The sequence below is a fragment of the Mobula birostris genome, chromosome 12, assembly GCF_030028105.1.
Source record: "Mobula birostris isolate sMobBir1 chromosome 12, sMobBir1.hap1, whole genome shotgun sequence".
Lineage (NCBI taxonomy): Eukaryota > Metazoa > Chordata > Chondrichthyes > Myliobatiformes > Myliobatidae > Mobula > Mobula birostris.
Window position 1 is genome coordinate 102,632,279 of NC_092381.1, and position 24,370 is coordinate 102,656,648.

Sequence of the window (24,370 nt, forward strand, 5' to 3'; positions counted from 1 at the left end):
TGATACATTTTGTGGGAGGTTAAGTTAAAACAGCTGTACATTAACCAGATGATACAGGACATAGATGTTGCAGGACTGCGGATGCTGGGATCTGAAACAACTAATACAATTTTGTGAGGTAAAGGAACAGAGAGACATGGAAGGAAGGAAATTTAAACCTTTGAGGATCTCTGAGACACAACATATCGATGCAGCTATAAAGGAGGTATTGCAGTGGCTATATTTCATTTGGAGTTTGAGAAGATTTGGTATGTCACCAAAGACAAAACAATTTTCTACAGATGTACCCTGGAGAGCATTCTAACTGGCTGCATCATCATCTGGTATGGTGGGAAGGGGGCTACTCCACAGGATTGAAATAAGCTGCAGAGAGTTGTGAACTTAGTCAGCCCCATTGTGGGCACTAGCCTCCGCCTCAAAAAGGAGGCATCCATTATTAAGGACTCCCATCACCCAGGAATATGTCCTCGTCTCATTGCTACCATCAAAAAGGAGATACAGAAGCCTGAAGGCACACACCCAATGATTCAGGAACAGTTTCTTCCCCTCTGCCATCCAATTTCTGAATGGGCAATGAACCCATGAACACTGCCTCACTACTTGTTTATTTCTGTTTTTGTACTACTTATTTAACTATTTTATATATAAATATCATTTTCTGTAAGTCATGTTTTTCTCGCTCTGTTATCATGTATTGCATTGTACTGCTGCTGAAAAGATAACAAATTTCATGACATACGCTGGTGATATTAAATCTGATTCTGAATTTGGCTGTACTGAGGCAGACAGGATCATGGGTTTTGATGTTTTGGCAAAGAGTAACGAAGCAAGAAAATAAAGTGAAATCTTTATAAATCACTGGGTCGTGCTCGTGATGAAGAAGCTCTTCACCCTCTGGTGCCCAGACATTTGGAAGATACTGCAATCTGGAGAGTTATGAGGGAACAAGCAGGAAGAAGCAGGGACTTAGAGTGATTTGCAAGAGATGCTACAGGTCATGAAATGTGTAACGGATAGATGACTTGGAAAGGTCAGGTACGGGCTGAAAAGTGGCTGCGGGGTCCAGGATCAGAGTGTATCAATGAGTCAGAGCCCAGGCCTTACAGCGAGGATGAGTTAAGTGCAGAGGCAGATGGATTGAAAAGGCAGGGTGTCGGGACCAGAAGCAAGAGTGGGGCTGGTTCCGCTCAGTGCCCTGTGGCCTTCACTTGGCTCTCCACTGCACTGAGCATGAAGCTGTGAGCCCGCTCGGCTGCTCGGGGCTCTGTGACATTGACTCCACCATGTGCTGGGCTGAGGCTGTGGGCCGGTTCTGGCTGCTCTGGGCTTTGTGCCTGAGGACTCACTTTTGTTCTGAATGCTGTTGGTTTACTTTTATTGTTGGCACAATTTGTTTTTCTCGCTCTACTCATTGGGTGTTCGACGGTCTTTTTTTATATGGGTTCTTTTTGGTTTCTTTGTTTTGTGGCTGCCTGTAAGGCGACAAATCTAATACATATATACTTTGGTAATAAATGTACTTTGAACTTTGAAGCAAAGGGAGATAGACGCATGTCTTGTTCCATGACGCATGAAAGAAGTCAGGTTGAAAAATAGCGAAAAAAATTGGAAAAATATTCAAAGGACAAAGATATAGCGGGCTGTGGGAAAAAATGCAATGGCAAGACTACTTAGAGGGTTACTGAGTGCTACCATAGACAAGGACAGCTGAACAGCCTCATCGACGGCTGTCTGATTCTATAATTCAATGTGTGATGCCAATGGTTCCAGTTACTACTGAGATTCCCATTGCCATACGACACCAGGAGCAGGACCACTGGAGTCACCCAGTGTTTCACCGGTGGTCACCACCTGGCACTGAATGATCTCAACCAACGTGATCGATCCTTGATAGATACTCTCAGTCCCTCCCACCACGGGTCTTACCCACACACTGTGAGCCATCTGATGCCATCTGGTAACCCTGGTCACAGTGACACCGGAACGACGCTGCCACGTTCTGACAGTAGGCATTGGGTCCACAGATGGTGGCATTGCTGCACTCGTCTATGTCTGTGGAGCAAGAAATCCACCATTAGCACCGATCCACCTTGTCACAGTGGACATTTCACCATCACAGTTAGACCTCCTCTCCTTATCACACTTCTTCTATCACGCTGTCAGGTTGTCACTGTCACTCCATCACACCTTCATCACGGCTATCTCACACACCTAGCAATGGCAAACTCAGATGCCCCATCACACTCTCAGACAGACTCCCTGCGACGGGTTGATTCTTTCCTTGGCCAGTTCACCAACCAGTGACAAATGATTGCAATGAGTTCCTTCAGCTTCAGCCAGAGGTTGAAGGTGATTCTCAAAGCCTTGAATTACGCTTCATTGAGAGTCCATAAAGCAGGAGAAGGTGTTCCAGCGAAATGAAGACATAGTCTCCTTGTTAACGTCCTTGTGTTCCAACGTTGTGCCCTTTTCGGTCTGTAAAAGTGCTCTTGGTTTAACAAACTGGGTAAAGGCACAGATGGAGCTGAGGGTTGGGAACTGATCATCAGGCAGAGCTCTGTGACCAGGTTCAGAGAGATGAGGAGCGACTCACCGACGCACCCCTGGGCAGGGCTCAGCTGGAATCCCACTCCACACTCGGTGATGCACTGGAAGGAGCCGGGGCTGTTCTTACAACGGTTGGAGCCACAGATCGTCGGGTATTCCACACACTCGTCAAAATCTGTTTCATAGAAACAGGTCAGCCACCGAGATTTGGTCAAGCAATGGAATGTTGAAAGAACTCAGCTGTGTTTACAGAGGCACAAAGGTTTATGTCACTGTTTCGGGAGGGTGGGGTGGGGGGACGGACCCATACATGACGACCTAGTCTGGCTTGAATCTGCCACAGATGTCTACATGTTTCTGGAGTGACAATGAACCACCCCCTCACTATCTTCTTGTTCCCTTTTTGCTCTACTCTTTTAGTTTTCTTAAGAGTGGGCTATTTCAAGTTCCTGGGTGTCAACTTCTCTGAGGATCTATCTTGGTCTCAACATATTGATACAGTTACAAAGAAGGCACATCAGTGGCTATATTTCATCTGGAGTTTGAGGTGATTTGGTACGTCACTAAACTCTCGCAAATTTCTACAGACGCACCATGGAGAGCATCCTGAATGGTAGCATTGGCGTCTGGTATGGAAGCTCTTCTGCACAGGTTCGGGAAAAAGCTGCAGAAAGTTGCAAATACAGCCAGCGCCGTCATGGGCACCAGCATCTAGAACATCTTCAAAAGGTGATGCCTCAGGAAGGCCACATCCATCATTAAGGCCCCCCATTGCCCAGGACATGCCCTCTTCTCATTGTTACCATCAAAGGGGAAGGTATGGAAGCCTGAAGACCCACACTGAGCAGTTTCTACCCCTTGGCCATCGGATTTCTAAATGGACATGTAAGCATCCTTACTGTTTTCTTTCCTTTCTCTTCCACCAGTGCATTCTGGTTAATTGGGACACATTGGGATCAGTGCATTTTGGCCCAGCTAAGTGTCGTCCCCAGTTAGTTGAAGTTTCATGCAAATAGTTAAAAGGGTATTATAAAGTTAAACTACCATTTAACTGTGATGAATTATGTATTTAAATGAAATACAGAACAAATTAGAACACTACTAATTCTATGAAGCTTTGTATTAGTTTCTACTGCAGACACCTAGTGCAGAAAATGGACTGCCTTCATATAATGCTTTAGATGATTGTATCTTCCAAATCTTCATTTTCATTAGAACGTTCAAGATAATTGTTGATACCTTCAATTTCTTCATTGTCCTAACTTGTTGAAGTAGCAAAATCATTTCATGTTCACTCTCAGCTGTTTCTGGCATCTCTAGGCCAGAATGCTTGAAACCGCGGTGAGCAAAACAGTTCAGAATTGTCTTACTGCTTATTTCTCACCAACTATCAGTGATGTTTTGAACGCAAGCACACACAACAGACGCTATTTAAAAACTGTTCACTCTGAGCACTGTGTAGTGACTAACGGTCATACTAGTTAGAAACCGTTCAGCAACCGTTTCCTGCAGATTAATGTCCCAAATAAATAAAGGGAATCCTGGTTACTTTCTCAATTTGTTTTTGCTCTTTAAGAGCCTGTCTCAAATACGCGGCTGTCCCGCTGAACCAATGGCCCAATTAACTGAAATTCAGATATATTTCTTATTGTAATTTATTGTTTTTTTTATGTATTGCAATGTATTGCTGCTGCAAAACAACAAATTTCATGACATAAATCAGTGATAATAAACCTGATTCGAATTCAGTTTTCAGAATTGCTAGTTTTCAGGTCAATACAGGTGAACAATCCTTCATCTACATTGGGTCCTGGTGAAGGAACCTGGCCATGTTGTGCCACAGGTGAACAATCGGACCTCTCATGAAAACAGCATTCAGGTATGATAACAAGTCCAAGATAACATTGATTATGCAATTCTTCTGCACATTGGATCCTAGTGAATACAGAGTCTTAACTAGTGTAGGATCCTAATGAATGCAAGGTTCAGCTACACTTATTATCAATTTATGTGGTATACAACTCTGAGATTTGTCTTCTCCAGACAGCAACAAAACAAAAAAAACCATGAAACCAGTTCAAAGAAAAACATTAACCCCACCCCCATGTGGAAAAAATTACAAGGCACGCAAACAGCCACAAGCACATCAGCCCCACGCCCCATGCGTAAAAAATACAAACTGCACAAAGCAGAACAAGAGAAACAACTCCCCAACCCCACTGCTTCCCAGAACCATGTCTGAGTAAAGAAGTGTCCTAGGAAGTGTGAGGTGCGGGGTTAGTACAGAATGCTAGTGAGATCAGGGTCCCGTCAGCACAGGCTGCAGTGACAGTAGAGCCTGAATGGCTAAGGGATCTTAATAGGCAGTGACCCCATCTCAGAGCATGATAGAGAGGGTCAGAACAGAAACAGGCCCTTCAGTCACCCAGTATGTGCTGACCCTAAAACAATGATTCACATAAATCATACACCATCCCATTTCTATAGATGTGTAGTGCACCATGGCCTGGTATGGAAATACCAATGCTTTTGAACAGAAAATCCTACAAAAAGTAGTGAATTCGGCCCACCATATCACTGCTTATCCCTGGGATTGGGGTCACCTGAAGCCATGGCAGCAGGTGGTGGATGGTCGTGGATGGAAGACTTGCATATCACAAGTCTTGGGTATATGACCATTGTCACTGGCAGACAATCTCCGAAGAGAATGGCTGAGGTCATCCGTCTTGTAAAATCACTGCCCAGAAGAAAGCAAAGGCAAACTACTTCTGTAGAAAAACTTGCCAAGAACGATCTAGGTAATGGGAAGAACATGATCACCCACGTCAAATGACATGGCACATAATGATGATGGCGAGCATATGAGGGGTATCTGATGTCTCTGGGCCTGTACTTGCTGGAGTTTAGAAGAATGATGAGGATCTTATTGAAATCTATGGAATATTGAAGGGCTTAGATAGAGAAGATGTGGAGAGGATGTTTTCCAAATTGGGGGAGCCTACAAACAGAGGACACAGCCTCAGAATAGAGGGATGTCCCTTTAGAACAGAAGTGAGAAGAAATTTCTTTGGCCAAAGGGTGGTGGAATTCACAGTGGAGGTTGAGAAGTTCTTGATTAGTAAGGGCATTAAAGTTTACAGGGAGAAGGCAGGAGAATAGGGTTGAGAGGAATAATAAATCAGCCATGATAGAAAGGTGGAGCACACTGGATGGACCAAATGGTCTTATGATCTCATGGAATGATGAAGGGAAGGGGTGGGAGATTGAGAGATGGGGAAGAGTATGAGAAATAGGAGGGTGAGAGAGATCAATAGAGATGGGGACAGAGAGATACGGAAGGGATAGAGGGGGAGAGAAAGGACAGAAAAAGGTAGTAGGAAGTGAGTGACAGGCAGAAGACTGAGAGATAGGGAGAATGGTGAGGGAGGGAAATATGGAGAGGGGTGGGAAGCATCAGAGATTCATAACATTTTTCGACACCAGGACCAGAACCAAAGGTGTCACCCAGTGTTTCACCAGTGGTCACCGCCTGCCACACTTGAGGACCTTGAGCATGGTAGTTCCCTCCCACCACGGGTCTTACCTACACACTGTGAGCCATCTGATGCCCTCCGGTAACCCTGGTCGCAGTGACACCGGAACGACGCTGCCACGTTCTGACAGTAGGCGTTGGGTCCACAGATGGTGGCATTGCTGCACTCGTCTATGTCTGTGGAGCAAGAAATCCACCGTTAGCACCGATCCACCTTGTCACAGTGGACATTTCACCATCACAGTTAGACCTCCTCTCCTTGTCACAGAACCACACTTTCTCTATCACTTTCAGTTACCGTAACACTCACTGACACATTCTCTCCATTGCACTTTCAGCCCTTGACCATCCCTCACAGAGTCATAGACCACTATAGCACTGAAACAGGTGCTTCTACCCATCTAGTCTAAGCCAATCCATTAAACTGCCTTCTCCCATCATCCTGCACCCAGATTATAGCTCTTCATACCAAGTACATATCCAAAATATTGAAATCAAACTTGCTGGCAGCTTGTCCCACACTCTCGCCACCCTCTGAGTGAAGAAGTTCCCCCTCAAGTTCCCCTTAAACTTTTCACCTTTCACCCATAACCCATGACATCTGGCCTCACCCAACCGCAGTGGAAAAAACCCGCTTGCATTTGCCCTATCTATACCCCTCATATTTTGTATATCTCTATCAAATCTACCCTCAAATGCTTAAACTCTCGGAAATAATGTCCTAACATGTTCAATAGGTCCTCAAGTACCAGCAACATCTTTGTAAATTTTCGCTGCACTCTTTCAATCTTATTTGAGAGGTGACCAAAACTGCACACAATACTCCAAATTAGGCCTCACCAACAGCTTGGTCCTCAAAAAGTGCAAAACTTCGCACTTGTCTTCATTACATTTCATCTGCCATTTTTCAGCCCATTCTTCCAGCTGGTCTAGATCCCGTTGCAAGCTCTGATAGTCTTCCTTATTGTCCATTGCACCACCAATCTTAGTGTCTTATGCAAATTTACTGATCCAGTTAACCTTGCTAAAATCCTTGTCGATAACATCCACTGCCTCGCTTTCATTAACTTCCCTGGTAAGTTACACGAAAGACTCTATAAGATTATTTAGACATGACTTACCACACACAAAACCACGTTGACTATGACTAATCCGTCCCCCTCTATCCAAATACCTATATATCCGGTCACTTAGAACACCCTTCCAATAATGTTCCCACTATTGATGTCAGGCTCACCAGCCTATAACCTCCTAGCTTTCTTAACAGCAGAACAACGTTAGCTATCCTCCAACTCTCCAACTCTCTGGCATCATGCCTGTGGCTAAGGATGTTTTAATTATCCTTGCAATTTCCACACTAGCCTCACACAGGGTCCGAGGGAACACCTTGTCAGGCCCTGGGGATTTATTCACCCTAATTTGCCTCAAGACAGCAAATGCCTCCTCCTCTGTAATCTCTTATAGGGTCTATGACCTGCTGCTGCTTTTCTTCACATCTATAGACTCTGTATTCTTCTCCTCATTAAGTGCAGATGAAAAAAAATACATTTAAGATCTCCCGCATCTCTTTGATCTCCACGCATAGATGACCAGACAACCAATTTTGCCCCATGCTGTCCTTTTGCTCTTAATATATCTGTAAATGCCCATGGGATTCTCCTTCAACTTGTCTTCTGGAGAAACATTTTGCCTTATTTTAGCCCTCCTGTTTCCCTTCTCAAGTGTTCTCTTGAATTTCTTATACTCAAGTACCTAATTTGTTCCTGCCTGCCTATACCTGCTATGCACCTCCTTTTTTCTTAACCAGGTCCACAATATCTCTTGGAAAAATAAGGCTCCCTGAACCTGTTATCCTCACCTTTTATTCTGACAGTAACATACTCCGTACTCTCAAAATTTCATTTTTGAAGGCCTCTCATTTACAAGTACACTTTTGCTAAAACCTACATATCCTAATGCACATTTGTCAGATCTATCTTGATACCATCAAAATTGGCCTCCAATTTAGAATCCTTTCCAATAAGTACTTTGAAACTAAAGGTATTATGGTCCCTTTCACAAACCCCGTCACCTGCCCTGTCTCATTTCCTAATACGAGTTAAAATTACCTATCACAACCTTATGTTTCTCGCAACCGTCTGCGATCTCTCTACAAACTTCCCCGAAACCCGTAGACTGTTCGGTAGTCTATAATATAATCCCATTAACCTGGTCATATTCCTCAGTTCCACCCAAAAAGCTTCACTAGACGTGCTTTCCAGTCTGTCCACTGCCGCGCCACTTCCCTGACTAGTAACGTCATCGACCCTCTCTTAATCCCTCCCACTCTGTCGCAACTAAAACAATGGAGTCCGGGAACACTGAGCTGCCAGTCAGGACCCTCCTGCAAGCAGTTCTCATTAATGGCTACAATATCGTAATTCCACATGCTGATCCATGCCCTAAGCTCGTCTGCCTTTCCTCCACCATGAGATACAGGAGTACAGTTAGACCATTTGGCCCATTGAGTCTGCTCCACCATTACATAATGGCTGATCCATTTCCCTCTCAGCCCCAATCTTCTGCCTTCTCCCCGTAACCCTTCATACCCTGACCATTCAAGGACCTATCAACCTCAGCCTTAAATATACCCAATAACTTGGCCTCCACAACCGCCTGTGGCAACGAATTCCACAGATTCACCATTTTGGCAGAAGAAATTCCTTCTCAACTCCATTCTAAATGAATACCTCTCTATAGTGAGGCTGTGTCCTCTGGTCTTAAACTCCCCCACCATAGGAAACATCCATCCTGTCCACATCCACTCTACAGAGGTCTTTTAATGCTTGCTAGGTATCAATGAGATCCTCTCTCATTCTTCTGAATTCCAGTGAGTACAGGCCCAGAGCCATCAAGTGCTCCTTTCAATCCCGGAATCATTTTCATGTCAGCACATCATTTCTTAGATAAAGGGCCCAAAACTGCTCATAATACTCCAAGTGTAGCATTACCAGTGCTTTTTAAAACCTCAACATTACATCCTTGTTTTTATATTCTAGTGCTCTTCAAATGAATGCTAACATTACATTTGCCTTCCTCACCACCAGTTCAACCTGCAAATTGAGGCAGAGCGGAGTGATAATGGTGCTAAACAGCGACTCCTTTGTTGCATCTTCAGAAACAGCTCTATTTCCATCTCTAATATCTTTATTTTTCCCTTTCAGGGTTCTTTTGAAGACCCGGACTTGGAGTTACATGCTGACTATGGTTCTTTGCGGGAATGGGACCCGCTCTCAGGGTTTCATAACTGGCCGTTGTTCGGCACGCTAAAGGCTCGGCCTAAGAGTCTGGCTCAGATTTGGTAGCTTAGGATCTCGGGGCTCTGGAGACGGGAGGATCAATGGTCAGTGTCATGGCAGAAGACCCGTGTGTCGTCAGGGGAGTCGGACAATCTGCGGCTGTGTGCCCAGAGACTCGTGATCTTTGGGCACAGAGCTTGAAAAAAAGCAACATAATGGACTTTTAAAACCATAAAGCAGCGAGTTTTTTGTTATGTCTCCCTGCTCGCTGTGAAAACAGAGACATAAGAACATAAGAAATAGGAGCAGGAGTAGGCCATCCGGCCTATTGAGCCTGCCCCGCCATTCAATAAGATCATGGCTGTTCTGTCCATAAACTCAGCTCTATCTACCTGCCTTTTCCCCATAACCCCTAGTATGTAAAAATCTATCTAACTGTATCTTAAGTATATTTAGTGAAGAAGTATCAACTGCTTTCCTGGGCGGAGAATTCCACAGATTCACCACTCTCTGGGAAAAACAGTTTCTCCTCATCTCCGTTCTAAATCTTCTCCCCTGAATCTTGAGGCAATGTCCCCGAGTTCTAGTCTCACCTACCAATGGAAACAACTTTCCTACGTCTATCTTATCTATCCCTTTTAAAATTTTGTATGTTTCTGTAAGATCCCATCTCATTCTTCTGAATTCCAGAGAGTGTAGTCCCAGGCGACTCAATCTCTCCTCATAGGTTAACCCCTTCATCCCTGGAACCAACCTGGTGAACCTCCTCTGCACTGCCCCCAAAGCCAGTATACCCTTCCTCAAGTGCGGAGACTAGAACTGCACACGGTACTCCAGGTGCGGCCTCACCAGTACCCTGTATAGTTGCAGCATGACCTCCCTGCTCTTGAATTCAATCCCTCTAGCAATGAAGGCCAACATTACATTTGCCTTCTTAATAACCTGTTGTACCTGCAAGCCAACTTTCTGCGATTCATGCACAAGCACTCCCAAGTCCCTCTGCACAACAGCATGCTGCAATCTTTCACCATTTATATAATAATCTGCTCTTCTATTATTCCTTCCAACGTGGATAATCTCACATTTACCAATGTTGTATTCCATCTTCCAGACCTTGGCCCATTCACAACCTATCTATATCCCTCTGCAGACTCTCCACGTCCTCTGTACAATTTGCTTTTCCACTCAGTTTAGTGGAGAGAGGGAGGGCCTGTGGTACTTCGAATACCAGGTGAAACATGAAGTCTTTGGGGTAACTGCAAGTCTGTGTCTTTGTTGTTGCTTTGCTCACACTTGGGCGCTCAGTGGCGGGTGTTGATGCTTTTTTTTAACTGGTGGGGGAGGAGGGATTGTTGCTTGCTGCCGCTTACGCTTGAGAGGGGGGGAGCTGGGGGAGGACTTTGGAGTTCTAACATTTAACAGTCGTTCATTCTTTGGGGCACTCCTCTGTTTTTGTGGATGGTTGTGAAGAAAAAGCATTTCAGGATGTATATTGTGTACATTCTGACGTTAAATGTACCTTTGAAACCTTTGAAATTAACCTTTAGGGACTCCTACACAAGGACTCCCAAGTCCCTTTTCACCTCAGATTTTTGAATTCTCTCTCCATTTAGAAAATGAACTATGCTCTTATTTCTTCTACCAAGACCATACACTTCCCGACACTTCTTGCATTGAGATATATGCAGCTCCGAACATTCGTCCCAACATGCTCAACCTTTTGATTCCTGACCTTGCATGTGGGTTTAACAACATTTTCGCCATAAGCACACCACTATCTGTGGTGACACTCTGGTTGCCGTCCACCTGCAACGCTAGGTTAAACATCCCCCTGCCCCCGTGTAACACTAGCAAATCTTCCCACTAGGATATTAGTCCCCCTCCAGTTCAGGTGCAAACCAGCCCTTCGCTTACCATGAGAGAATCACGCTCCCCACCACACTGTCCGTGTCATGAACAGCCTCAGATCCTTAATGCTTCTCTTTTCAAATGGACACTGACACATTTTGGCTCCCACATGCAGACATTGCATTCTCACCGTCACACCTGTCCTCCAGTGATTCCCACGTGGATGTCTGCAGCCTTTTACTGGAGCTCTTCTTGGTGAGGCTGTGAGTTCCCCACACTCATCCCTCCCAGCTGGGATTTCTCACTGCAGTCTCCTCAGGTTTGGTCTGTTGATTGATATCCCAGACTCTCATATGTTCCTGGGAACACTGGGAATAATTCCAACATAGATAGGAGCCTCTACTCCACCCACATTTTTAGAGGTCCTGCAGTGAATGGGAGATGTGTGGTTGGAGAATCCGCTGTGTCTTAAATCACAGTAAGGTGCAGGGGATGCTCAGTGCTGACAGACGCTCGACAGTTGTTCCATCAGTAAGTGTGAAACTTCAGGCAAGTTCAGGAGGTGGGAGGCTTAGGGACGGATGTCTGTGGTCCTGTCAAATGGATGTGGTTGATAGTATTCACAACTCGTGTGCGCATTCACTATTGTTCACTTGGCTTTGTTCTCACTTTGAAGGAATAACTTTTTGGCATTGACTCTTCCATTTAGACCATGTCTGACAAGGCTTCTCTGGACTGTAGAGGAGGGTACTTGGGTTCTAATGGTCTCTGGGAGTTCAGAGCGGACTTCTTCCAATCTAGAGGGGACATCAGTTTGATGTGTCTCTCGTCTGCTGCACTCAGTTTCCATAGCTGACTACTGCATTTCTGGTCCTCAACCTTGCCCATTTCTTTATGCTACTTCAGTAGAGCCTGAACATGGCTGAGACCAATCAGCTTACCAACCGGTACGTCTTTGGCGTGTGGGAGGAAACCAGAGCACGCAGAGGAAACTCCCGTGGGAACGTACAATTCGTGGGAATTGAACCTGGATCACCTGTACTGTAAAGTGTTGTGCTAACCACCACGCTAGCAGGCTGCCCTTCCTGGCTGATTGAAATTAGCCCAACTGATATGGATATTTAAGGTGTGCTCCATGGCGAAGCCTAATGCAAACACTGAAAAAAATGTCATTTTTGTGTTTCTCATTATCCACCGGCTTTATTCACTAGAGGCTCCATACTTACCTTAATTGTTTTCTTCCGATTTATATATTCACTCCCTATTTTCAAATTGATCACAAGATCATAAGACATAGTAGGCCATTTGGCCCATTGTTTATGGTTAGCACGAGAGGGCACAGTTTTAAGGTGCTTGGAAGTAGGTGCAGAGGAGATGTCAAGGGTAAGTTTTTTTACGCAGAGTGGTGAGTGCCTGGAACGGGCTGCCGGCGGTGGCGGTGGAGGTGGATACGATAGTGTCTTTTAAGAGATTCCTGGATAGGTACATGGAGCTTAGAAATATAGAGAGCTATGGGTAAGCCTAGGTAATTTCTAAAGTAAGTACATGTCAGCACAGCATTGTGGGTCGAAGGGCCAGTACGTGCTGTAGTTTTTCTATGTTTCTTCTATGAGTCTGCTCCACCATTACATCATGGCTGATCCATTTCCCTTTCAGCCCTTCATGCCTTGACTAATCAACCTCTGCCTTAAATATACCCCCTGGACGTGACCTCCACAGTCACATGTGGCAACCAATTCCACAGATTCACCACTCTCTGGATAAAGAAATTTCTCCTCATCTCTGTTCTAAAAAGATACCCTTCTATTCTGAGGCAGTGTCCTCTGATCCTAGACTCCCCCACCATAGGAAATATTTTTTCCACACCCACTCTACCAAGACCTTTCACCACTTGATTTGCTTCAATTAAATCACCTCTCATTCTTCTGAATTCTAGTGAATACAGGCCCAAAGCCAAAACATGCTCTTCATATGACAAGCCGTTTAATCCTGGAATCAATTTTGTGACCCTCCTTTGAACCCTCTCTGGCCCAAAACTGTTCTCAGTACTCCAAGCGAGGTCCCACCAGTGCCTTAACATTACATATATTCTAGTCCTCTAGAAATGAATGCTAACATCACATTTGCCTTTCTCATCATTGACTTATCTTGCAAATTAACCTTTAGGGAATTCTGCACTAGGATTCCCAATTCCCTTTGCACATCTGATTTTTGAATTTTCTCTCCATTTACAAAATAGACTACCCTTTTATTTCTTCTACCAAAGTGCATGACCATACATTTCCCAGCACTGCATTCCATCTATCACCACTGTTCTTACTTGTTACTGCGCCCTCCCCCCCAACTACCAGCATAAGTTTGGCAGAAGACAAGCTGTATTTTGGTTGACTGCAGATTTCTGTGGCGTTCATTGTTTCAGGGTCGAAACGATTTCTTTTGCCTGGCAGTATCCTACTGATATCGTAATGTGCTTGTTATCTTGGTATCTTGTATGTGATATGTGTGCTTTGTGCGGTGTGTGACTGTTGGTATTGTGTTTTGTACCTTGGCCCTGGAAGAATGCGGTTTGACTTGTCAGTAATCATGGGTATTCATGTATGGTTGAATGACAATTAAACTTGAATTGAATTGAATTCTTCATCTTCTTTGTTATCCACAGATCGTGCCCCTTTCTCATAGAATCCCTTTTTTGGTATCTGCTTTTGGAATATTTCCCAGTCCACCTTAGACATCTTCAACGCATTATCATTGCCCTTATTTAAGTTGAAGACAGTAGTTTAGATCTTATGGTGTTTACTCTCCAACTGCATCAAGAATTCTATTATATTGTGGTTACTACCCTGAAAAGATGTTTGAAAACAAGACCTTTCCTCATTAGGTTTGACTCTATCCAAAATAACCTAGCCCCAGGTAGGTCCATGAAGGGATATGGGGAGAAGGCAGGAGACTGGGGCTGAGAGGAAAATGGATCAGTCATGATGAAATAGTGGAGCAGACTCGATGGGACAAATAACCCAATTCTGCTCCTATATCTTATGGTCTTACTTACATGATTGTTGAAGATCCACAAACTAGCGAGGGACATTAGGACAGGGTCACAATAAAGGATAACAACCCAGCATGTCAACGATCCTTCTGCATCCACAGACTCAGCAACCCCATTCCTTAATCCCCAGCACTGAAGGTTGGGAACTGATCATCAGGCAGAGCTCTGTGACCAGGTTCAGAGAGATGAGGAACAACTCACCGACACACCCCTGGGCAGGGCTCAGCTGGAATCCCACTCCACACTCAGTGATGCACTGGAAGGAGCCGGGGCTGTTCTTACAACGGTTGGAGCCACAGATCGTCGGGTATTCCACACACTCGTCAAGATCTGTTTATCAGAACAGGGAACCCATGAGAATCAGTCTAGCTGGAACCTACCACCATTTTCACAAATACCAGTACTGTTTTTCATCCTGTACAGGCTCCAGAATGGTTCTGACACTCTCAAAAGCTTCCCACTTGCTCTTTGCTCCTTTCCCTTCACCCAAATGACCTCTGATAGGTCATGGAGTCATAGAAAATTACAGTACAGAAACAGGCCCTTCAGCCCATCTAGTCCATGGCGAACCATTTAAACTGCCGACTCCCATCAACCTGCACCTAGCCCTCCATACCCCTACAGTCCATGTACCTATCCAAACTTTTCTTGAATGCTGAAATTGAGCTCACATGCACCACGTGCTGGCAGCTCACTCCACACTCTCATCACCTTCTAAGTGAAAAAGTTTTCCTTCATGTTCCCCTTAAATTCTTCACCTTTCATCCTTAACCCATGAACTCTGGTTGTCATCCCACTCAGTGGAAAAAGCCTGCTTGCGTTAACCATATCTATAAACCTCATAATTTTGTATACCTCTATCAAATCTCTTCTCAATCATCTATGTAGCAATGAATAAAGTCCTAACTTATTCAATCTTACCATACAACTCAGTTCTGGCAACATCTTTGTAAATTTTCTCTGTACTCTCTCAACCATATTTATGAGGGGTGATTGATAAGTTCATGGCCTAAAGTTCAAGAAGTCAATTTTAGAAAACTTAGCACATTTATTTTTCCTACATTTACACACTTAGTCCAGTGATCGTGGAGCATACGGATCCCTTCTTTGTAGAAGTTGGCATCTTGGACCTCCAGAAAGTGGTCCACAGCAGGAGTAATTGATAAGTTCACGGCCTAAGGTAGAAGGAGATGAGTTATTAACTTCAAACTTTCTGCATTTTCACTTAAAGAGTTGAACTGCATGTGCATGTAACAAGAGCTGTATAACTCATCTCCTTCTACCTTAGGTCACGAACTTATCAAACACCCCTGCTGTGGACCACCTGGAGATCCAAGACGCTCTCATTACATGCACATGCAGTTCAACTCTTTGAGTGATAATGCAGAAAGTTTGAAGTTAATAACTCATCTCCTTCTACCTTAGGCCACGAACTTATCAATCACCCCTGCTGTGGACCACTTCTACAAAGAAGGGATCCATATGCTCCACGACCGCTGGACTAAGTGTGTACATGTAGGAGGAGACTATGTTGAAAAATAAATGTGTTAGGTTTTTTAAAATTGACTCCTTCTACCAGGCCATGAACTTATCAATCAGCCCTCGCACATCTTCCCTGTAGGTAGGTGACCAAAATTGCTCACAATATTCCAAATTAGGCCTCTCTACGTCTTAAAGAACTTCAACATAACATCCTCTCTCCTGTACTCAGTACTTCGATTTATGGAGTATGTTTCACATATTGGCAATAAGTGATTCTGATTCTGATGTTCAACTTCAGGATGCTCTTTGTCAACTCCAACTTAGCATTCAATCAATACAATCATCCCCTCAAAACTAATCAGTAAACTTCAATACCTCAGCCTCAATACCTCGTTGTGCAATGGGTTCCTCAATTTCCTCACTTGCAGACCCTAGTCATTTCAGGTAGGCAACAACATCCCCTCCACAATCTCCCTCAGCACAGGTGCACCACAAGTCTGTGTGCTTAGCCTCCTGCTCTACTCACTTTACACTTATGTCTGTGAGGCTAAGCACAGCTTTATACTTTATACTTTATTGTCACCAAACAATTGATACTAGAATGTACAATCATCACAGCGATATTTGTTTCTGCGCTTCCTGCTCCCTGGATTACAAATATTAAATATTAAAAATATTAAAATAGTAAACATTAGTAAATGTTAAAAATTTAAATTGTAAATCATAAATAGAAAATAGAAAAATGGGAAGTGAGGTGGAAAAAAACCGAGAGGCAAGTCTGGATATTTGGAGGGTACGGCCCAGATCCGGGTCAGGATCCGTTCGCAGTCTTATCACAGTTGGAAAGGAGCTGTTCCCAAATCTGGCCGTATGTGTCTTCAAGCTCCTGAGCCTTCTCCCAGAGGGAAGAGGGACGAAAAGTGTGTTGGCTGGGTGGGTCGTGTCCTTGATTATCCTGTCGGCACTGCTCCAACAGCGTGCGGTGTAAATGCCATATTTATGTTCTTTGACACCACTGTCGTTGGCCAAATCAGATGGTGATGAATCAGCTGATAGGACAGAGATTCAAAATCTGGCTAAGGGCTGCTACAACAACAACTTCCTTCTCAATGCCAGCGAGACCAAGGAACTGATTATTGACTTCAGGAGGAGGAAGCTAGAGGGAGGTTCACTGGAAGCAGAGGGTGATGATCGAAGTATGTTGCTCAGAATGGAGACCAGTGACTGGTGGTGTTGCCACAGGGCCAATGTTGGATAGTTACATAAGTGATTCAAAAGGATGCAATTGCACAAGGCTTGATTGGTAAACTTGTGGATGACACAAAATTAGGAGATGTTGAAAATGAAGAAGGTTATTGTACAATGCTTGACCAGTTCAGAAAGTGAGCTGAGGAGTGGCAAATGGAAATCAATACAGATAAATATGAAGTAACACATTTTGGAAAGACAAACCATTGTAGGACTTATATCAAGAATAAGAAGGAATTGGGGATTGCAGTGGAACAGGAGGACCTGGTACTTAGTCAAGTTCACTATACACCGTCAGGATAGAACTGTCAAATCTTTCAAAAGCAGAGGCGGAGGCCTATGCCTCATGATCAACTCCTCTTGGTGCACAAATGTGTCAGTGATGTCTCAAATCTGTTCACCAGACCTGGAATATCTTGAAATAAAGTGCTGTCCATTGTACCTGCTGAGGGAGATTCCAATGATCATTTTGGTAGCAGTGTACATTCCACCTCAGGTCAATGTCAAACAAGCTGTCGGTGATCTGCACCACATGCATGAAACAGCACACCCTGACACCATCACCATCATTTTGGTGGATTTTAATCAGGCCAGATTGAAAAAGTCACCTAATAATTATCATCAGCAATTCACTTGCAGTAGCAGCAGAAACAACCCACTAGACCACTGTTACACACCATCAAGAGTGCTTACTGTGCTATTCCACACCCACATTTCAGAAAGTCTGATCACCTATGAAAACTTGCTGTGCCTTCCCAAACCAAAAGCCATGGATGAACCAGGAAGTTCGTTGTCTGCTGAGGTCTAAGTCTGTGGCATTTAAGTCTGGAGACCCAGGTTTGTACAGGAAAACCAGAAATGACTTGCAGAGGGCTATTTCAAGAGCAAAAAAAACAACACCAAGCCAAATAAAGGCAGCAAGATTTTCGATGGCAGTTGTTGATTGGAGTACTGTGCAGTCGCAACAGGAGCATTCCTGAGCAAGTCTGACAAAGATTTTCAATGGAAAACCAAATCTTTATAAAAGAGAGGTACCGCCTAGCGGAGCAGTCATTGGAGTAGTCTTGAGTCAGAATAGTAAGGCTTTGGCTCAACAGAGCTTCGTTGAGAACAGGCAGAGGCAAGGCAAGTAGGTAAGCTCTGTCCTTATTCCTTATTTAAATCTTGAAATCTTGAGAGAATGGGGGGCGGGGGTCTCTCTGCAGAGACAGTATTCTGTTCTGGGTGTCAGATGTGGGATTTCCAGGAGACTCCCAGCCTCCCCAATGGCCATATCTGTCCCAATGCACTGAGATGCAGCTCCTTAGAGACCGTGTTAAGGAACTGGAGCTGCAGCTCGATGACGTTTGGCTTGTTAGGGAAAGTGAAGCAATGATAATCAGGAGCTACAGGGAGGAAGTCACCCCAAGGCTACAGGAGACAGATAAATGGGTGACCGTCAGGAGAGGGAAGGGAGAATTTCAGATAGTGGCGAGCACCCCGTGGCCGTCCCCCTCAACAATAAGTACTTCATTTTGAGTACTATTGGAGGGGTGGGACCTACCTGGGGGAAGCAACAGTGGCCATACCTCTGGCACTGAATCTGTCCCTGGGGCTCAGAAGGGTAGGAAACTGAAGAGGATGGCAGCAGTAATAGGGGACTCTATAATCAGGGGGACAGGTAGGCGGTTCTGTGAACATGAAAAGGAAACATGGATGGTAGTTTGCCTCCCAGGTGTCAAGGTCCGAGATGCTTCTGGACATGTCCACAATAACCTGAAAAGGGAGGGTGAGCAGCCAGAAGTAGTGATATATATTGGTACCAATGACATTGAAAGAAAAAGGGAGGAGGTCCTGAAAAAACAATATCAGGAGTTAGGAAGGAGCTGAGAAGCGGGACCTCAAAGGGTAGTAATCTCGGGATTGCTGTCTGTGCCATGTGATGGTGAGGACAGGGATAGAATGAGGTGGCAGATAAATGCGTGGCTGATGAATTGGAGCGGGGTGGAGATTCCAATTTCTGGATAATTGGGACCTCTTCTGGGGCAGATGGGACTTGTACAAAAGGTACAGGTTGCACTTGAATTCAAGGGGGACCAATATTCTTGCGGGTAGGTTTGCTAGAGCTGTTGGGAGTGGTTTAAACTAATATGGCAGGGGGATGGGAACCCGTATGATAGAGCTGCGGATGAGCCAGCAAGTTTACCAGTAGATGATGGGTGTAACATGAATGTAATGAAGGACAAGCCAATGATTGGATTCGAATGCAGGCAGAGCAAAGAGTTAAGTTGTACCAGACAGGTAAAATTCAAAAGGGCGAAGAATGCAGGACTGAAAGTGCTGTATTTAAATACACATAGGATTCAGAATAAGGTGGACAAACTCGTGGCACAATTAGAGAGTGGTCAGTATGACGTTGTGGGCATCACTGAGTTGTGGCTGAAAGAAGGCCGTAGGTAGGAGCTTAACATCAAAGGACAGGAAGGAAGGCATAGGCGGTGGTGAGGCTCTGTTGGTAAGAGTTGGAATTATATCCTTAGAAAGAGGTGACATAGCATCAGAGAATGCTCAATCTTTGTGGGTGGAGTTAAGAAATTGCAAGGGTAAAAAACCATTGTGGGAATCATATATATAGGCCTCCAAATAGTAGTCAAGATGTGGAGTTGAGATTGCAAAGGGACACTGAAAAGGCAAGTAATAAGGGTAATGACACAATTATAATGGGGGACTTCAATGTGCAAGGGAATTGGGAAAATCAGGTTGGTGTCGGATTGCACGAGAAAGCATTTATTGAATGCTTACAGATGGCTTTTTAGAGCAGCTTGCGCTTGAGCCTACTCAGGGAAAGGCTATCTTAGATTAGGTGTTGTGTAATAACCCAGCTCTTATCAGGAGCTTAATGTAAAGGAACCATTAGGAGACAGTGATCTTGATATGATTGACTTCATACTGCAATTTGAGAAGGAAAAGCACAAGTCAAATGTATCAGTATCACAATGGAATAAAGTGGATTACAGAGGTATGAGAGAGGAGCTTACCCAGGTGGACTGGAAGAGAATATTGGTGGGGATGACAGCAGAGCAGAGATGGCTGAAGTTTCTGGAAGTAGTTCATAAAGCACAGGACAGCTATGTCCCACAGAAGAAGTCCTCAAATGGCAGGGCTAGGCAACTATGGCTGACAAAGGAAGTTAAGGACTGCATAAAAGCCAAGGAAAGGGCATGTAAGATAGCAAAAGTGAGTAGAAAGTTGGATGATTGGGAAGCTTTTAAAATCCAACAAAAGGTAACTAAAAAAAGCTAGGGAAAAGACAAAATACGTAGGCAGCCTAGCCAATAATATAAAGCAGGATACCAAAAGTTTTTTCAGTTATATAAAGAGTAAAAGGGAGGTGAGAGTTGATATTGAACCACTGGAAAATGATGCTGGTGAGGTAGTAACGGGAGAACAAACAAATGACAGATGAACTTAATGAGTACTTTGCATCTGTCTTCACTGTGGAAGACACTAGCAGTGTGCCAGAGGTCCATGAGTATCAGGGAGCAGGAGCGAGTGCCATTGTTATTACAAAAGAAAAAGTGCTAGGCAAACTTAAAAGTCTTAAGATGGTAAGTCACCTGGGCCAGAAGGATTACATCCCAGAGTCCTGAGAGAGGTTGCTGAAAAGATAACGGATGCATTGGTCATGATCTTTCAAGAGTCACTTGATTCTGGCATGGTCCCAGAGGACTGGGAGATTGTAAATGTCACTCCACTCTTTAAAAAGGGAGGAAGGCAAAAGAAAGGAAGTTATAGTCCAGTTAGTCTAACCTGAGTGGTTGGGAAGGTTTTGGGGTCTATTATTAAGAATGCGGTTTTGAGGTACTTGGAGACTAATGATAAAATAAGTCAAAGCCAGCATGGTGTCTGTAAACGGAAATCTTGCCTGACAAATCTGTTAAGAGTTCTTTGAGGAAATAACAAGTAGGGAGGATTAAGGAGATGTCATTTACTTGAATTTTCAGAAGGCATTTGATTAGGTGCCTCATGATGCTGTTTAACAAGATATAATCCTATGGCATGACAGGAAAGATACTGGCATGGATAGCAGAATGGCAGACAGGCAACAGACAGCAAGTGGGAATAAAAGGGGCCTTTTCTTGGTTGGCTGCCGGTAACTAGTGGTGTTCCTCAGGGGTCAGCATTGGGATCACTGATTTTCAAATTGTTTGTCAGTGATTTAGATAATGGAGCTGATGGCGTTGTGGCAAAGTTTGTGGATGATATGAAGATAGGTGGAGCGGTAGATAGTGCTGAGGAAGCAATGTGATTACAGCAGGACTTAGACAAATTGGAAGAATGGGCAAAAATATGGCAGATGGAATACAGTGTTGGGAAATGTATGATAATGCATTTTTGGTAATAGGAACAATAGTGCAGACCATTTCCAAATGGGGAGAAGGTTCAAACATCAGAGGTGCAGAGGGACTTAGGAGTCCTTGTGCAAGACTCCCAGAAGGTTAATTTACAGATTGAGTCTGTGGTAAAGAAGGCAAATGCAATGTTGGCATTTATTTCAAGGGGAATGTAATCTTTTATAAGACACTAGTCAGGCCGCATTTGGAGTATTGTCAACAGATTTGGGCCCCGTATCTCAGAAAGGATGTGTTGTCATTGGATAGAGTCCAGAGGAGTTTCACGTAGATGATTCCGGGAATGAAGGGGTTAACATATGAAGAGCGTTTGGCAGCTTTGGGCTTGTACTCACTGGAATTTAGAAGAATGCATGGGGATCTCATTGAAACCGCTCCCTATGCGACTCCCCTGTCCATTCGTCCCCCCCATCCCTCCCCACTGATTTCCCTCCTGGCACTTATCCTTGTAAGCGGAACAAGTGCTACACATGCCCTTACACTTCCTCCCTCACCACCATTCAGGGCCCCAGACAGTCCTTCCAGGTGAGGTGACACTTCACCTGTGAGTCGGCTGGGGTGATATACTGCGTCCGGTGCTCCCGATGTGGCCTTCTATATATTGGCGAGACCCGACGCAGACTGGGAAACCGCTTTGCTGAACACCTACGCTCTCTCCACCAGAGAAAGCAGGATCTCCCAGTGGCCGCACATTTTAATTCCACATCCCATTCCCATTCTGACATGTCTACCCACGGCCTCCTCTACTGTAAAGATGAAGCCACACTCAGGTTGGAGGAACAACACCTTATATTCCGTCTGGGTAGCCTCCAACCTGATGGCATGAACATTGACTTCTCTAACTTCCACTAATGCCTCACCTCCCCCTCGTACCCCATCTGTTATTTATTTTTATACACACATTCTTTCTCTCACTCTCCTTTTTCTCCCTCTGTCCCTCTGACTATACCCCCTGCCCATCCTCTGGGCTCCCACCCCGGTCTTTCTCCCCGGGCCTCCTGTCCCATGATCCCCTCATATCCCCTTTGCCAATCACCTGTCCAGCTCTTGGCTCCATCCCTCCCCCTCCTGTCTTCTCCTACCATTTTGGATATCCCCCTCCCCCTCCAACTTTCAAATCTCTTACTAACTTTCTTCAGTTTGTCCTGACGAAGGGTCTCGGCCTGAAACGTAGACTGTACCTCTTCCTAGAGATGCTGCCTGGCCTGCTGCGTTCACCAGCAACTTTGAAGTGTGTTGCTTAAATGTTCAAAGGACTTGTGACGGGATCCTGAATTACCCCATGAACTGTGCTCGTTTACCCCTATTAACTGTGCTTTTGAAAAGAGAGAGAGAGTTCTTTAACACCAATAGCTTGTTTTTAAAAGAGAGAGAGAGACGAAGACTGCTCACAGGTTGTTTATACTTTCCTCAAGGATATTTCCTGCTGGCATTTCTTACAGAGAGAGAGGAAGGAGGAGTTATTTGAATGGTATTCAGTACGGTGAGATAAATAGGAGGTCAGATGATATAGACCCCAGACACATGTTTTGGACACTGAATGAGCTTTGTTGTGCCCGCAGAAAAAGTGGGTTTTTGGAGGATCGATCAAGTGGATCGATCGGTCGCTCTTACAGTGAAAAGGAAAGGGGTTGACTGGTGGGGAGTTGTCCATGTGTCCACCCTCGCCTGGGTGATAGCTCCACCACAGAAAACCGGTCCCCTTTGTTGTGGTCACAGTCGGTGACTTTAAAAGGATTTTGAAGGACAACGAGAAGATCGACGGCGTCAGCTCACCTGAAGACTCAAATCTTTCTCTCTTTCTCTCTCTCTCTCCATCACTACTCAACTCAATACCACGAACTGTACTGAACTGAACTGAACTTTACTCATCATCATAAGACTGTATCTTTTTACCCCTAGACTTAAAGAAGCTTGGTTTTTCATACATATATTTCTACACTTACTGATATACTTACTTATATATATAATCATTGCTAACCTGTTTGATTTATCTACATTTATATTACCATATTGTGTAGTTACTAATAAATATTATCAGTTAATAACAATACTGGACTTCAAAGTGTTTTCCATCTCTGCTGGTTCTTTATTCCTGTCACGGGGTAGGGTGGGTATGGAGAGGATGTTTTAAATGGTGGGGGTATCCATACCTAGAGGGCACGGCCTCAATATTGAGGAACGACCCTTTAGGACAGAAGTAAGGAAGTATCTAGCCAGAGAGTAGTAAATCTGTGGAATGCTCTGCCACAGACTGCAGTGGAGGCCAAGTCCATGGGTATATTTAAAGCGAAAGTTGATCGTTTCCTGATCGGTCAGGGCATCAAAGGATATAGTGAGAAAGCAGGTGTATGGGGTTGACTGGGATCCAGGATCAGCCATGATGGAATGGTAGAGCAGACTCGACGAGCTGAATGGCCCACTTCTGCTCCTATGTTTTATGGTTGGAGGCGACATTGGATGCATGACAACTCTGGCAGGGTTTGCAAGACATTACTTCCTACAAAGCAAAATCCAATCGCATGAATAGCAGCGATGCTTCACTACCAGATGAACTCAATGCCTTCTACATCCGCTTTGAAAGGGAGAACATAACTAAATCTGTGAAGATCCCTGCTGCACCTGATGACCCTGTGATCTCTGTCTCGAAGGCCAATGTCAGGCTGTCTTTAAAGAGGGTGAACCCTTGCAAAGCAGCAAGCCCTGATGAAGTACCTGGTAAGGGTTACATGCATATACTTGCTGTTATTGATTGGTTTATTTATTTTTTCCTTTCTACGTGATCATGTATTGCATTTTACTGCTGCTGTTAAGTTAACAAATTTCACAACACATGCTGGTGATAATAAACCTGATTCTGATGTGGTGATTTGTCTCCACTTACTGGCAGAAGGTGGTATAGCAGTTACATATATCTTCATTTTTTAATTGGCTAAGTGTTAGCACATAATACACGTGTTTTAATTGTGTAGACTCTTAATTGGTTTATCTCTATCTA

The 24,370-nt window shown here is 44.4% G+C and overlaps 1 protein-coding gene across 5 annotated transcripts in view; it reads right to left on the minus strand.

Moving 5' to 3' along the window:
- LOC140206160 (latent-transforming growth factor beta-binding protein 4-like) overlaps nucleotides 1-24,370 on the minus strand; it is a 182,823-nt gene that overhangs the window by 38,898 nt on the left and 119,555 nt on the right. For all 5 annotated transcript variants that reach the window (XM_072274402.1, XM_072274404.1, XM_072274401.1 and 2 more), the window contains 3 exons: nucleotides 14,453-14,581; nucleotides 6,131-6,256; nucleotides 1,927-2,052 (listed from right to left, as the gene is read on the minus strand). In XM_072274402.1, coding sequence (XP_072130503.1) covers nucleotides 1,927-2,052; nucleotides 6,131-6,256; nucleotides 14,453-14,581 — 381 coding nt within the window. The remainder of the gene's footprint in view (nucleotides 1-1,926; nucleotides 2,053-6,130; nucleotides 6,257-14,452; nucleotides 14,582-24,370) is intronic.